The 16,734-nt window shown below is 35.1% G+C and overlaps 2 protein-coding genes across 2 annotated transcripts; one reads left to right on the top strand and one right to left on the bottom strand.

Moving 5' to 3' along the window:
- The first annotated feature begins 3,948 nt into the window (after nucleotides 1-3,948).
- On the top strand, nucleotides 3,949-13,480 carry LOC104892341 (probable mitochondrial adenine nucleotide transporter BTL3). Its single transcript, XM_010678249.4, has 4 exons — nucleotides 3,949-4,469; nucleotides 5,703-6,006; nucleotides 6,372-6,833; nucleotides 12,954-13,480. The coding sequence occupies exons 1-4, from the start codon at nucleotides 4,087-4,089 to the stop codon at nucleotides 13,020-13,022; spliced, it is 1,218 nt and encodes a 405-aa protein (XP_010676551.1). The 5' UTR covers nucleotides 3,949-4,086; the 3' UTR covers nucleotides 13,023-13,480.
- Nucleotides 13,481-14,193: 713 nt separating this feature from the next.
- On the bottom strand, nucleotides 14,194-14,838 carry LOC104892333 (hypothetical protein). Its single transcript, XM_010678237.4, has one exon. It carries the CDS (start codon nucleotides 14,757-14,759, stop codon nucleotides 14,280-14,282), a length of 480 nt encoding a protein of 159 aa, XP_010676539.1. The 5' UTR covers nucleotides 14,760-14,838; the 3' UTR covers nucleotides 14,194-14,279.
- Between the last annotated feature and the right edge of the window lie 1,896 nt (nucleotides 14,839-16,734).

The following is a 16,734-nucleotide window of genomic DNA, read 5'->3' on the forward strand; positions in this document are numbered from 1 at the left end:
CTCTCTCCTAAAACCCTAGAAAGATGAGGCTCTAAGTTTGAACTTTGAGATATGTGTGCTACAACCTTCTAAAACCAAAAAATAGGGTATTTATACTCATAGGATTAAAAAAGCAATCCAAGGACCACCAATGGCGGAGCCAGGATTTCAAAATCGAGGGGTCACAGAAAAAACAAAAGATATTCAATATTAAAAATTTCACAACGCAAAGAAACATTATCCAATATTCAGTGTCATACATCGTAAACAAATAAAAAATTGTCTAAGAACATGAATTACCTTGAGATTTCATTTTCTTAAACATAAATTTTCGAAAAGTGGGTTCTTTTTCCATTGCCTCATATTTTGATCTAGGTGTATCACTCATCGTTTTCTAATTCATTATTTAATACAAATTAATACATATGAACTAACATACAAACTATTAAATTATATGAAAATCAATCAATAAATTACCATCATAAAGAAACTAAATCATCATAAAAAAAATTATAAATTAATTAACCCTTCTTAATTTATACAAATTCACACATTCACAAAAGAAATAACAACAAACTGACAAAGTGTATCAATCACAATTTACAAATTCAAAAATCCACACAAATATTACAATTAATATCAACCAAATAAGATTTTAAATATACAATATAGCAATTAGGAAATTGATAGTGTAAAAGAATTAAAATTTAAACTATTTCAATACCTGGTGGCTGCGGGCTGCCGCGGAGGTCGGAGGTCGAAGCCTCGGAGGAGAACAACGATGCAAGCGTGCGGGCGGTGGTCGCTGGTCGGCGTGCAGCGCGGTGGTCGCTGGTCGATTGCTCGATGAACTATTGGCTGCACTTTTGAGTTTTGAATTGCGTGAAATGTCTCACAATCTGAGCTTTTCCCTGAGCTGTTCTTTGTTTTCGTGTTGGCGGATTCAAATTTTCCACTTAAACTCTTCTAGCGGTCTGTTTTGTAGCTGTTAGATAACATGATCTCGCCATTTCTTAGTTTCCCTTCAGCATTGATGTTGTTCCTCCATTAGAGATGTACAACATTGTCAAATGATACGTTGACACAACCTGTGAACGCCATGGATGAAAGGACGCCCTTATTTTTTTTAGGTTTGAATTTGTTTGAAATTTTTTTCTATAGTTCAAATTTTATTTTCGTTCGAAAATTAATTTTGGTCCGAATATTATTTTTGGTCCGGCAATTATTTTTGGTCCGCAATTTTGTTTTGGTCCGAAAATTATTTTCGGTTTGAAATATTTTTTCCGGTATGAATATTTTTTAGTGAGTATTTGGAAAGGAAGGAGAGAGAAAGTGAAAAGTTCTAAAAATTAAATTCTTTTAAGTTGATTTAGTTAAGGCTTTGTTTAGGTAAATATTTCAAGTGACTTAAATAATACTCCAGGTGCTATAATTTTAAGTAACCTTATATATTAGTGATGTTTGGTGGAGATATTTAAATAAAATAAGTTTAAAATTTGACTGAAATTGAGTTGGAGTAAAATATAGCGTATGAGATAAGGTGTTGGAAATTATTTTTTTTATTCTTTTTATCTTTTAAAGTCTAAAAAGATATTTTCTTTTTATCTTTTAAAGCCTAAAAAGAGATTTCAGCAACAGTCATAAATAATTTTACCAAACAGGTTATGCAATCAGCTAGGTTATCGGTTTCAGCACCTTAACATTTTCAGTTGTTACCTAATCAGTTTCAGACACCTTATCAGTTTTAGCTCCATTTCAGACAGTATTGTCAAACATAGCCTAAAAAATATGGAATTGAAAGTTGGACCCACTCTAATTAATAAAGTCAAAAAAGTATGCAAATGGCAGACGATAATACAGGAGTGCAGATCCTTTTCCTCTTTTAAAGTGCTGATCGTTGCGTGCTTATGTAATTGCGTCTGATGCTAAATTTTTTTTTAAAAAAAAATCCTTAAAAAAAATTCATTCAAGGGGTCACGTGACCCATATTAGCTCCGCCACTGAGGACCATACTTTAAAACTAAATCACGAAAAAAACACGTGCAAACTGGATTGTCCTGGTGGGCCCGAAGAATTGTACGGGTGGGCCCGAAGAATTGTCCGACCGGCCAAACCTCACTGTAACTTCCTGCCTCGAGGTAGAAGCTATAACACACTACTCGCCCACCCGAGCCTTAGGCCACCTGCTCGGGGGATCAAGAGCCCAACTTACTGCCCTAGGCCTCGAAGAAGGGCGTCCGCCCGGGCTCATGAACCTGCTACTTGCCCGGGCCTAACTCCTCCTTGGCTTGTCTTCTTCGAGCTTGCTTCACTATACTCCACTCAACCCAACATAACTCTATCATCAACCTACTTTCATATATTCGATCAATCTAATTTTCATATTTCGATTTAATATTTTGTCATTATAACTACAAAGTTAATATTGTTGATCGTACAATAACCTCGAACATCAATTCACATCACCGCAACTCAAAAATTAGTTGATTGTCAACAATTTTTCCAAATGCCCCAACTTTTTTTTTTTAAAAGGATTCCAAATGCCCCCAACTAATTAAGAGATTGTTTGACAAAATTAGCAATTATATTTGTAGTTAGTTGTTTTAATCGGTCCCTACTCTTTTGCTAAAGGTTAGTGACCTAATATAGTTAGGCTATGTTCTATTCGTCTTATTTTTGCTTATTTCAGATCAGATCGGATCAGATTAGAAAAAATAAGTTCAGACCAGATCAGAAAAAAATAAGTTCAGTTCAGATCAGATCATGCTTATAATTAAAAACTCATTACTACTATTAATATTATTATTTACTAGTACGTTTGTTCAAAAGGATTATTATTCATTATTAATATTGGTAACTATTATTAATCTCGTTGTTATCATTATAAAGCTATCATTATTTTAAGTTATTTTGTTGTTATTAACTAATATAAAATTAAAAGCCACGTGTTAAGAACATAGATTAGCGCAAAAATAAAAAATATAAAAAATATGATAGCTCAAATTCATGAAAACAAAACTACTAATATAAGTTCAGATTACTTTTCAAAATAAGCTAAATGCGAGATACGAATTATAAATTTAGATTCGATATACCTCTTTCTACCGAATACCAAATCTCTCTAGCTATTTGAAGTTGCACCCTATCCATTTCTTTCTTGCGCAAGTCATTGAACATATCACAATCTACTCTACTTAGTGCAATATTTACGGTCCTTGAAATCGGTATATCGAACTCATACAATCGGATGAAATTTTGGAGTGTGAATGCATAAATCATAATAGCCAATTGATATGGGACATCCATGTTCGATATGTTTGACAATATTTTCCATCTCTTTTTAAAGGTTTCAAAACATCTTTCAATTGTAGTACGGAGAGATGAGTGATGATAATTAAAATTTTCTAACATGCCTTATGGAGGGGGGCCATTTTGAAATTCGAGAATGTGATATCTTATATTTTTATTTTTAAAAGAGTTGAGTCTACCAACTTTTCAAGTGTGAAATCTTTTTTTAAAGGGTAAGTGTGAAACATTTTAGAAGTGCTCTTATAAATTAATGACTTGGGTTATAGAATTATTTTTAGTAATAATAATTATTATTATGATTATAATTATAATTATAATAATGATAATAATTATTATTATTAGTAAAAGTTGTGTAAAAGTTGTGATAGAAATAAAATAATAATAATAATACTATAAATAAGATCTTATAATGTACTTCTATTACATAAATGAATTACAAAGTAATAATATACTACTAATAATATATTTTATAAAAGATAAGATCTTGTAAATCAGATCAGATCAGAAAAAGATAAGTTCAGATTAGATTACAAAAAATAAATTTAAATTAGATCAAATTAAAAAAAATAAGTTCAGATCAAATAAGTTCAAATCAGATCAAATACGTTCATATCAGAAAATTTTAGATCACAATATTTCAGATGAACTAAACAGAAGTAGTTTTTGTTGGTCACACGGGTACACGGACCTCCTTTTCGAACCAGTAGTTTGTTCTCCAGCTTTTGCTTCATCTTCACTTTCAAAATCCGCAAATCTGCAACAACTACCTCCATTTTCTCTCTCTTACACTCTCACTCAATGCCAACCTCCGATGGCTTAGCTCTAGAATTCACCCCAACTCTACCACACCTTTCTCACTCCTCAGTCTCACCCTATCTATTCACTGGTGGTCTCTTTCTCGACTCCATTATTTCTCCTTCCTTTCTTAATTGCATTCCGAATTCTTCTTCTTCTCGAAATTATGCAACTCCTCTAAAAAAGGGTAAGAGGGTAGTTTGTTTTAAGGGTGTTTTTTCATCGGTTAGTTTGAAGGATTTTACTTCTAGTAATAATGGAGGTGAAGAAATTGTGGGGATTAAGAATGTGGGTTTGGAGAGAGAGAAAATCGAGTTACCCAAACATGGCGCTATGAACCCCAGCAAGCATTTGTGGGCTGGTGCTGTTGCTGCCATGGTTGCCAGGTGCCTCCCTACATTTCTTCGTTTTCTTTGCAATTATGGTTGTTTTTATTGTTAGTTGGCAAAGTCTTGCGGGGTTGGTTGGTACCTAAGGCCTGGGATTGAATCTCGTCTATGTCACTATGCTTAATCACTCTCTACCACCAACCTAAATTAGTTATATATATAGATTTTTTTGAATTGTTTTTTCACATTGATGATAGGGTTAAATTTTGGATCTTGTTTTGTGTTGATTGTTAAAGATATTCTTACAGGGAAAGTTGGGAAGGTTTATTTTGCAATTCTGGGTTTCCTTTATCCAATTAAATGTCAACTTAGATGCAAAGTTCTGTAGAATTGTGGTTTTATCTGTGATTTGGTGCTGAATAACTTATGTTCCCTTTGAATAAGTGTTTGATTGGGGATGAGTTTTAATCCTTGAATCATTATAAAGTGGAATTGGTATGTTTCATGATTTCGATTCGTGTGAGCTAAATGAAGCATAAGAGTGAGGAATGACTGTAATGATCATATCTTCCGGTCTAGTAGCCCTGAATGTTTGTTTGCTGTACGTCGAGCTTTCTTGATTGTTTATACCAGTTTCCGTATTATAGGCCACTGATAGTTCTATGTTGATATCCCACTGCTGTTCCATGCTCTATATAGCTTATAGAATAGCTATAGTGTAGAATCTTCTTGCTCCGTCTTCACTAAATTGTCAGACCTTTTCACCTTTTTCACTTAAATTGTTGGTTTCCAATGCCAATAGCACTTTAAACTCATTAGTCATTAGAGCGTGAATGTTGCTTGAATTTGTGGATTTTTTCCCTTTTTTCCAATAACCCCCCCTCTGTGCTAGACACTGCTAGTTATGTAATACATGGGGATAGTGGCATAGTGCTGCGTGTATTATTGATTTGAGGTCTGGCATAGTGATACTTGTCTGTTTTATATCGTGTGGTCTATATTACAGAACATTATTTGGTTCCAATAATGTTTTAGGACAATGTGATGATTGCACAAGTACAGTACTCTTCAATCTTAGCACCCTAGTGTCAACTGATCCAGTTCAGCTAAATATCTATAAGAGGATAAGGTGCTGGTCTCACACGCTGTTGAGAATTTGAGACTATCAGATGTATTAGATCCTTGCTGACTCGTGGAAATCGTTCAGATATTAACTCTTAACCTGTGCCTTCTCTTTGGGTCTACAGTTTCTCGACTTCATCACTTTACGAGTGAATTTCACTGTTTCAGAACTGTTGTTGCCCCACTTGAGAGACTGAAGCTAGAATATATTGTTCGTGGTGAGCAGAAAAACATCTCGGAGCTTGTCAGGACAATTGCTGTTACTCAGGGCTTGAGGGGATTTTGGAAGGGAAACTTGATTAATATTCTACGTACAGCTCCATTTAAGGCAATCAATTTTTGTGCTTATGATACGTATAGAAAGCAACTACGCAAACTGCATCTCTTGGAGGGAACGCCAAATCTTGAAAGGTTCATTGCTGGAGCTGCTGCTGGAATTACTGCTACTGTTCTGTGTTTGCCTTTAGACACTGTATGTAACAAACTGGAACCTGCCTGTCTTATAATCATTATAGAGTCTGATTAAAATAAGATGTATTAAGAGTCTTACTTTAGCAGGATTGCACGAAGATTTGTGGTTAATATGTTTGGAAGAGGTACATCCGTACATATTAGTTGATAACACTGCATTTGAGTTCCTTACTTTTCTCTTAGCTTAAATTTGGTGTCTAACTGTTGTCTTTACTTTTATAGTGAAGATCAAATCTAAAATTGCTTATGAAGTTTTCAAAATTAATATAATTCGCAAGTCTTCTGATGTATTTACCTTTTCAATCATACTTCATTTTTTTGCAAAGCTTTTATCTGTTTTTAAGGTGGTTCTTTTTTTTTAATCAGATCCGGACCAGAATAGTTGCTCATGGTGGGGAAAAGTTGGGTGGTGTTGTTGGTGCTTTCCGTTATATGATTCAAACAGAAGGATTCTTTTCCCTTTACAAGGGATTGGTTCCATCGATAATGAGTATTGCACCTTCTAGTGCAGTTTTTTATGGGGTGTATGATATACTTAAATCATCCTATCTGAATTCACCTGAAGGAAGAGAAAGGATACAAACAATGAAGTTACACGGGAAGGATATAACAGCTTTTGGCCAACTTGAATTGGGACCTTTAAGAACCTTATTGTATGGAGCTATCTCTGGTGCCTGTGCCGAAGCTGCTACCTACCCGTTTGAAGTAGTCAGGAGAAAGCTTCAAATGCAAGGAGCAAAATTGAGTACACCGGCAACTTTTCTTAAGATAGTTGAGCAAGGAGGGATTCCAGCTCTATATGCTGGACTGCTTCCCAGCGTACTTCAGGTATGTATATATATCTTCCCTTGTACTGGTAATTGGTGTCTTATGTTCATGTAAACCTCTCCAGGTTGGGAAAGAGGCATTTTATATCATTGATGCGCTCTGAAGTCACAATAGATATCATTACCCTTGGTTGTGTCATCTTTTCTTGATCTAAGTAAGTTAATTTACTAGCGTAGGTGGATTATTTTTAAGTCTTTTCCCCTTATTCAGCACCCACACCTAGAAAAGGGAATTGAAGTGTAAAACTTTTGGAAGTGGAACTAGTGCATTACTTGTTAGAAAGAGACTTTAAATAAGTGGTAATTTTTGTTGTTGTTGGTGAGTCAACCAGTGTATTAATGCATCTACAAAGTACAGAAGCTTAAATTACAGAACTCCCTTAAACTGCATCATGTCCAACTCCATACCTATAGAAGAGTTTGCTGAATATAGGAAACCACGATCACTAATTAATCAAGCAGTTGTTAGCTTGATATTACATCTAATTTTCGCAAAGCAGTTGTTAGCTTGAATTCTGACAGGCTAAAGTCGTATCACCTTATCAAAAGTAATCCTAAAGTCCTCTAACAAATAGTAGTCAGGGAAGTAGGGTCGAATCCACATAGAACAGTGTTCTTTTCCTAATTGTCAGTCAAATCTAGAGTATAGGAACGAGTGTTTGTGAGTAATTATACTAAATTAGACTATACCTTATCAATAATAAAAAGTCTAGGGCATAGGTTCACCAATGATCAATATTTCGGAATGAAACACAAAAATCAACAATTAATAATGCAGTTAAATAGGTTGATTCGCTCTCTCAAGTCTAAATCAACCATAGAACGGTATTAACAGACTCTCGCAATTTATTAATACCAACTCTACCTATTGAAACTAGCCCTAATCAAGTTTTACCTCTCGGCGCATAACCTAATATTGCAACACTATAACAATCAAATCTGGCCAAATTGGATTGAATAGACATAAAAACATTCAATAGGATCAACAACATCAATAAAAATCAATACTTTAATAACATCCCTTCCTAATTGATCATGGATCCCCCTAAACCCTAGAAATAGACTACTCAATCATAATTGGAGAAAACATATTCATAATTAAATAAGCAAACATGAATTAATAAAAGGATTGAATAGAATAAAAGAGAAAAGAAATAATACCAATTGTAGAACCAATCTTGCAAAAATCAAAGCTTCTATTGAAAATTCAATGTAATTGGGGAAAAAAGCAAAACTAGGGTTCTTCACTAATTAGAGAAAAAAAGTTCTAATCTCTAATGAATTAATGATGGAAAAAACAAAATAAAATAAGATAGGAAATAATAATATTCCCTTGAGTCTTTATACCTTTCTATTTCCTAAAACAACTAGAAAAATAGAGTCTAATTCGTCAAAAGATAAAGCCCTATTCGACTAGGAAACACGGAATAACCCGGCGCGCGGGTTTTCGTCCTGCAAAATAGCGTCAACTTGTAAAGACCATATCTCGCAAACTAGAAGTCGTATCGGGGCGTGTGATATACCGTTGGAACGCTCTAAGTCTAGTTTCCAACCCCACTGGAATCATCAAATTCCGATCTCTGGATAATGAGTTATGATCAAAAGAGTGCACATGACTCATTTTCCATACTTCTTTTAATATGTTTCCGCTATGTTTGGGTTGCAATCGACTCGAAGATGCCCTTTGGACTTCTCATTTGACTTAGCTCCTTCCTAGATGCTTCTCATGCTTAAGCTTGCCAATAATACTCCAATTGTGTTCTCAAAAACTATCAAAAACACCAAAACACACACAAGAGTATATCTTCTCAACTTAAGTAACTATATGCAATTATGGACTAAGAATGCAACTAAATGATCCTAAAATGCAACCTAAATGCATCATGAAATACCTATATTAATATGACTCATCAAACTCCCCAAGCTAAACTGTTGCTTGTCCTCAAGCAATCAAACAATAGACACGGGAAGAAAATGATAACCTACAATATGGGACTAAAACGGGTCAAGCACACAATCCAAAACACGAGAGATATCAACTATACTGAACCAAGCATCGAGTATCTAGAAACAAAGCCGCATAGCACGTCATGTGACCAATCAACTCAACAATCTTACCACAAACCCTTTCCCCCAAGCGGACTTAACAAAACTTGACAGACCTCACTATAGATATGTGAATAATACCTCTTGTGTTTAGGGCGAAAATCAATGACACTCAACGATCTCAACCTATATATATCAACTCAGAAGAAGCAGTACTCTTTAACTTTGACCTTTTGACTCACCTTCAACACGAAAAATGCAACACACAAAGATCAAGAGGACTTTCAAGGGTTGTAATGAGGCTAGGGTTAAGGGTATGGATCATATTTTGGGAAATGTGGTGGAAAAGCCAAGAAGGGAGCAAATATCAATGAAAACGGCCAAACAAGGCATTCACAACTTCATATAACACCATCATTACCAAATATCCCACAATATCTTTCATGCATAGTAACCCATATATAACCTTTTCACTTTTCCTTCAAAATATGTTCACTTTCTTTGTTTCTTTCATTCTTTTTTTCTTCATTCTTTTTCCATATTGCCAAAATCTCTTTGAACCACATTCGAATTCGATGATAAAGCTCATTAATAACACTTTCCTTCAACAAAACCAGCATTAACTACATCCATGTAATACAGTATGACCAAAACTAACACTTGCTCCCCCAAGCTAGGCTTGGGACAATAATCAAATGAGGTTAAGGGTTGTAATATGGGTGAAAGTAGCAAGCAAAGGTCAAGAAAGCTCAGCGGGGCTAGAGACGGGAAATATGAAACAAGTAGAACTCTGGAGCTAAAATCATGAAATGAACGCCTCAATCATATCAAATAGTGTACACAATCAAGTATCAAGGAGTACCAGGTCAAAATCAAGATCAATACATCAACTGAGGAACTAATCACTCATGAAAGAACATAACTGACACAGATTCGTCAGTTTATTAGGCACAGAAGCTCACATGGGTCAATTTTGTCTGCACAGTAAAGTTAAAGCCAGCCAGAGAGATCAAACAGTCTTACCAAGGCCAATCAATCGTATCACAATTAAGCTATGAAGAATCATGAAACCACTGTACAACAAAGCGAAGAGCTGTAGTAGAGATATCCACAAAGTTCTCGAAGGTGTGCCAACAATAGTCTCATAGATGAAAACTAGAATGAAATGAGCTAGCTAAAATGCAACTATGATGCAACTAAGAAAGCAGTACATTTTTTTGGTTACACGTAAAATCCTATGAACAGGCAAAAGCGTGTAACAACTACAAAGCAATAAAAACTATACTAGAAAGCAATAGAGAATAGAATATCCCTCCCCCAAGCTAAATACAGCACAGTGTCTCAGTGTGTAAAAAGTAAGGGAAGGGAAAAAAGAAAGCTCACGCAACGGGAGCTTTGTCCATCGAGGATGGCTCAGGAATAGTGTCGATGGCAATTAGAACTTCAACACGAGTACCATGTGAAGTACAAGGTTGATTGATGTATGGGACTTGATTGAGGAAATCCAAGTATGTGTCCAAGAGTCCCAATTGAAATTGCAAAGTGCGTTCAAGAGGAAACCCTAATTCAATGAGAAAGGTTAGGGTTTGAAGATTAGGTGAATGGAAAAAGGGGAGAGGTGGCTTTGTGGGGGGTGCGTGTCGGATGGGAGAGAGGGGTGCGTGAGAGTTTTGAGGGTCGAGAAGGGTGTGTCGCTGCGTCGGCGGGTCGGGGGTGGTCGGACTCCAGCCGGTTGTCGGTAGAGGAGGGAGGTGAGAGAGGTCGAGAGGGGTGCTGGGACGAGAGGGGTGTTGGGAGAGTGTTTGAGGTTGGGGTTTTTTTTTGTGTTGGTTTTGTGCAGATGGTGGTAGTGCAGCGCGAAAACCCGCGGGCGCGGGGTCGACCCCGCGGGCGGACAGAAAAATGGTGATGTGGGGGTGGTCGCTGCTGGCCGCGGGCTGGCAGAAGAAATGTGTGAGAGGGGTCGTGGGCCTCGTGGCTGGCTATTCAACTTAAGAGTGATATCTTCTCAACTTAAGTAACTATATGCAATTATTGGCTAAGAATGCAACTAAATGATCCTAAAATGCAACCTAAATGCATCATGAAATACCTATATTAATATGACTCATCAAATTCACTTCTACAAGATGCATTTGAAATGATCTGAGCTTCAATCAGACAATCATATCCTTGTGAAGGTGACATTTGTTTCATATATTTCCTTCTATATCTCATATATAGGCGTGTTAACCAATGGAGCTCGAGCTCTGCATAGTCTTTGTAATGAACCAACAATGTTTTGGTAGATTAAAGAAGAAGATTAAGAAGTAATATGGACTGATTTTCAGGAAAACAGATATAAAATGATAACTACAAGCTTTCGGGAGACTTACACTCTCCTTATTACCAAACTAATCTCTCAACAAAATTCAGCATGCCCCTTCCAGCCTTCCTTTCACTAATCTCTTCTATTTTTAGAGTTAATGTACTTGCTTTCTCTCCAAGCTAGCCTAATTATAATGTACTTCCTATATTACCCCTTGTCTTTACCCAATGCATAACAGTCTGTTCTTTGGTTTCTTATTCTCAGAATTAGACAACCCACTTCAATACCTTTGTGAAAATCTCAGGTTTTCAACTTTACTTTAATATCTTTGAAATGTGGCTTGTGATAAAAAAAACTAGTTATTATCCTAGGCGATGAACCAATTGTTCTGAAGGATATGAAGGCTTGGCTAGTTTGAAATTTGGTAGAGATATTATTTATATCTTGTGTTGGATATATTTAGGGGAGTTGGTACTTTAAAACCTTGTGGGAACATTGTTCATTAAATTATCTCAATATCTTGTGATGGGAATGCAGTAAAGATATCTTAAACTAGTGGTAGAGTTCTCACATCTCAAAATGTAGGTCAAGAGTTTGAGCTTCTTTGTTAAAAAAACCTTCCTTTCTTTGACACAGAAGAGTGTGGGTGAGGTGTGGAATGGGCCATTGCTCAAAGGCAGGACAGGGGGGGGGGGTATACAAAATACAAGTTCACATTGGAATAAGGATTAAGGAATATGTAGCTGAGGCCCAGGGCCGGCTTTTACCGTGTTCAACATATGGAACAATGCCCCTTAATTATGAGGGCCCCCAAATAGAGAAAGTCTAAGTAGTAAAAAGAAAAGGTTTATTGACTTTTCAGTTCCCACAATATGGGTATTTATAATCTTCTACAAGTCTTAATTCTTAAAACCATTCACCTTCTCAATTTTTTGGGAAACGCATTCACCTTATATTGATTACTCTTAATTCAAGCCTCTAATCATCAGTTCAACATAATTTTTCAATCCATATTTCCAATTAACCTCAAATGATACACCAAAAAATATGGTTTAAACTAGGAAATTCATTTATTACCTATTTATTTGCACTCCATTTCCACTTACATTTATCTTTTAATCATAAAAAAATAGTCCCCAAATAATCTACTTATTTGGGCTACTCTTTTCTTCATGATTTGATTATATGACGTGAAGAATCATGAATGGATGAGCTATTACATATTGAATTCTCAAATATGAGTTCGCACAGGGCCTCTATATAGTTCGAGACGGGTCTGCTGAGGCCCATTGCTCAAATGAGTGCTGGTACAGGGGGGTGTATAACTGAGACTAACACATTGTTAATATCAGATTGTACTGATTAATGTGGAGATTGGCCCTGGCTTCTTCAGCTCTAATGTGAGCCTAATTGATGAGTAAATCTGCTGAATTCAGTCTTCCAAATTGGATCTATCTTCTTTCATGGCGCAATCTGGCACCAGAGTTTCTGAACATACTTGCCCATTATGGATGTGAACTCTTGTAACATAGCCTTTATCCATTTTAGAAGAGGCAAAAGATCTATTCTTTTGGCTTGGGATGATTACAGACTACATAGAATTGACTTGCTAAATTTTCCACATTTAGCGAGAAGTATCATATACTAGTTGCTTATTAGATCAATGGTATAGTAGGCATGGGGTAATGTTGATGTTGATATCTTGTAGCCCTTTATGACCTGTGTCTCAACACATTTTCAATATGTTATGGCTTGTAACTTTTTCAGGTACTTCCATCAGCGGCAATTAGTTTCTTTGTTTACGAGTGTATGAAGATAGTTCTCAAAGCAGAATGAAGGGAAGCTGCAGCTGCATTGAAGCCATTTGTTGTTGGAGCCATGGGCGAGCATGTCATGTATTGAGATTGGTTCAGCCAATCCATTTTGACAGCTTCTAGGAAATTACGTTCCAACTTGGTTAGCTCGTGTCCAGTCATCTTTCAGGGGAAGCGTATGTTCTTCTCATATGATCTTGAATCTGGTGAGCCTTTCCTGTCGATGCATGTGCGTTTTGTCAGAAAGCAAAGTTGGTGTGGTCAGGGATGCGCTTTCTTACTGTTAAATGGGGAGCAAATCTGGTGAAGTGCTGAGTGTAGCAGGACTTTCGAATTGCCTTTAGGTTAGAGAAAAGTTTTTGGGTCCCGAACCTCCATTTAGAATTGTAAATAAATTGAGCTTTAGTTCATTCTTTACCTTTATGTTGAAAAAATATTCATCTTGCCGTTGCGTTATTTGGTCGTATATCTCCTTTTTTAGCCCTGTGGAAATAATTGTTATCTTCTGAAAAGACTGAAATCTTCACTGCAAAAAGCTCAATCGTCAATTGAGCCTTGCTTTACGTTTCAATAGAGCTATTCGCAAGTCGTGTTTGTGTGACTGTGTCACCATGTTAATTGTTAACTATGAAGGCAATCTACAAACAATCTATTTGGTGCTGCCACACCCTCGTCTCTAGACATCCCAGAAATTTAGGCAATGAACAATGCAATGGGAGTATCAAAACCAAAACGTAGTATGCTGCTTTGAATCGTCTTAGAACTTCAGTTTCACATCTTCGTTGTTTCTTGGGGTGATTATAGCGTGCCTTGCGACCCGACTCAAAAACTCACACAATCGAAATATGTGAAACTCGACTTTGGACTTGAAGCCTTTAATCTTGGGCTGAACTTAAGATCGACTTATAGATTAATACTTTTTTAAAAATCTTGTTAAGAAATAAAATTAACCAATTTAGACTTTAAAAACTAAAACCAGAACTGTAATAATAGGAGTGTGAAATTATTCGAACGAGTCCAAGAGTTGAGTGCAAATTTAACCGACTCTGCTATATGACATTCAAGCTCACTCAAGTTGAGCTTTGATCAATCCTAGCTAATTCCATTCCGTAGTATCATTAACACTTAGCTTGAATTTTCCCTGAACTAGCTGCTGAATTTTACTATAATTTAATCTAACCAACAAAAACAAAGAAACCGAAGTACCATACTCAAATTTATGCACAAACATATCAATAATACTCGTTAACAATGGACTATGTAGTAATCAACTATTACATTAAAAATTGGCAGGACTATCATCCAATTGCTTCTCATCTTCAATATCAACCTCTAAAATCTCAGGAATCCTCTGTTTCAAGTAATTTTCAAGCCTAGCAACAACTGTACTTCTCATATGCCAGAACTTCCCTCTTAATCTGATCTTCACAAATGGACCATCTAACTCTGCTAGCTCAACTTGACCTGTTATACCCACTGACGTATCAAAGAGCTGAGCCAGCTCAACGCGGGCATCAGCTAGAACCTTGTCGATGTTTTCCTCCGTCAAGTCGAGTGGCTGCATTGCTGAAAATGCAGCCACCACTGGCAGTGGCAGCCGCCTCACAGTTTGCCCAAGTGCAGTGGTTGGAGTTTGGTGTAGTCTGAAGAAGGTTAAAGTTGTATGAATGGTTGGTTGGTGTTTGAAGAGGGGTGATGATGATGCTTTTGGAGTTGTGGGTTTTAGATAGGATGGATTAAAGAGTAGTTTGGTAGCCATTTCTGTTGTTTCTGATGGGTTTGCTTCTGTTTGGAAAGATAGTGTGGAATTTGTATGGATGGATCATGTGGACATTGGTTTTTGTCCCTTATCATCAACGCATTTCCACTTGTTGCTTATCTTTTGCAGCATATTTACTTACTAGTTTTGAAGCCCGTGTGTTATACGGTTTTTTGTTTATATTACTTTTTTTTTTTCAAATTTTTTTGTTAACAGTGTTGATTTTGTGTTGCTGTAAAATGAGATTTTTCAATACCATTTTTTTTATATACGTCCTCTGTTCTTTTTCTATTGCAATAATCACTATAAATAGTTTTATCTATTTGGACCACTTCATTTTTAGTAAAAAAAATAAAATTAATTGACAATATTGCTTTTACTTTATGTTAATAAAATCATCATTAATTACTCATCAAATTGTCTCATAAAGTTACGTTTACTTTAATAAGAATTTACTTATCCCTACACTTATTAATTAAAGGGGTACATCTATGCTAAACTATCCATTTTTTTATTTCCTTGAAAACCATTCTCAAATCCATTGTTGCAGTAGAAAAAGAATGGATAAAGTATTTGTCATTATACTCTTATTTCTAGATTTTTTTATTGCGATATATAAATTTTTTATTTTTGAATATTAAACTAAATATTTTAGCTTAGTGATCTATTACTAAATAGTATCCCGATAATTGGTATGACTAACATAATTCACACAATTTTAACATGAAGAACACCCCAATGATACTTGAAGAAAGTAGAGGGTACTTATTTAATAGATGTATGACAGAAAAATTATAGACAACATGAGTGTCAGCCACAACTTCAACTTTTAATGGCACATAAACACTAACGCATATAGAATGAAAGATGGGAAAGTGAAAAAAAGATCATAGTGACGATATAATAAATATAATTAATTAAATATAAAACTAACATCTACTAATAATCGCAAATACTGTTAAAGAGAAAAATATACCTCTTCATCCATCATGACCATATCAAGACTTCTCAAACTTTCTCCTTTTTTTTTTTTTTATGATTCGTGACCTCAAATAGTCTAGAAACACGAACCTTGATTTTTCAATTAGTTTAGTAGAATCAAGTTCATGGAGAAAGGAATAAGACCTGTCATATAGATATATGTGAAAAAACAAACATGAATAATTATGTATATAATAAATATTCTATGAATAAAATAATTAGTGAATTCCATAATACCTTTACAATGTCGTTGACAAACTTTCATTTGATTCATGTAATGCCACCATGGTATGTTATAAGTTCAAAATTATAAATATGTATTTTTATCTTTAGATAACTCAATTTTTAAAAGTATGATTTTCAAAGATATAATTGATATTGTCCCACATATAATATGCTATTTTTATAGTTATTTCTACATGTAATTAAAAAAAAAGAATAAATAATACGTTATCTTTAATCCAAATAAATAAATTTTCATAAGTTGTAAAACTATATTGTATATGAAACTTATTTCGAAACATATTTCGAGCACTCTCCAATGGTAAAAAAAAATTATAATATTGCGAATTTGTAACAAAAGTTATATTCAATTTACATAGTATAATAATGCAGGTTGTTTTTATATAAAATCACAATGTAATGTTTACTTATCCAAAACACCTTATATGTATTTATATCTACAGTGAACACTATTTTTTTTTTAAAAAAAATTGATAATTAAAAACAATAACATGACATACTTAGATGAAGCTCTCTATAATATTTTAAGTTTGTTTTTTAAAATCAAACTCTAATTATTTCATCATCCAAAATTCTAATATATATGTAACTTTATCGCCATAGATTTTAGTTTTTGTAAGGATAGGTGTTAGCTCAAGTGGGCAGAGCGCTCTCCCTTGGCCTCTAAGGTCAGGGGTTCGATCCTTACTCCCATCATTATGCTGGGGTATTTTCTTACTATGATATGCATGCCTTACCAGCCAACGTGTTG

This window comes from Beta vulgaris, chromosome 1 (genome assembly GCF_026745355.1).
Source record: "Beta vulgaris subsp. vulgaris cultivar EL10 chromosome 1, EL10.2, whole genome shotgun sequence".
NCBI lineage: Eukaryota > Viridiplantae > Streptophyta > Magnoliopsida > Caryophyllales > Amaranthaceae > Beta > Beta vulgaris.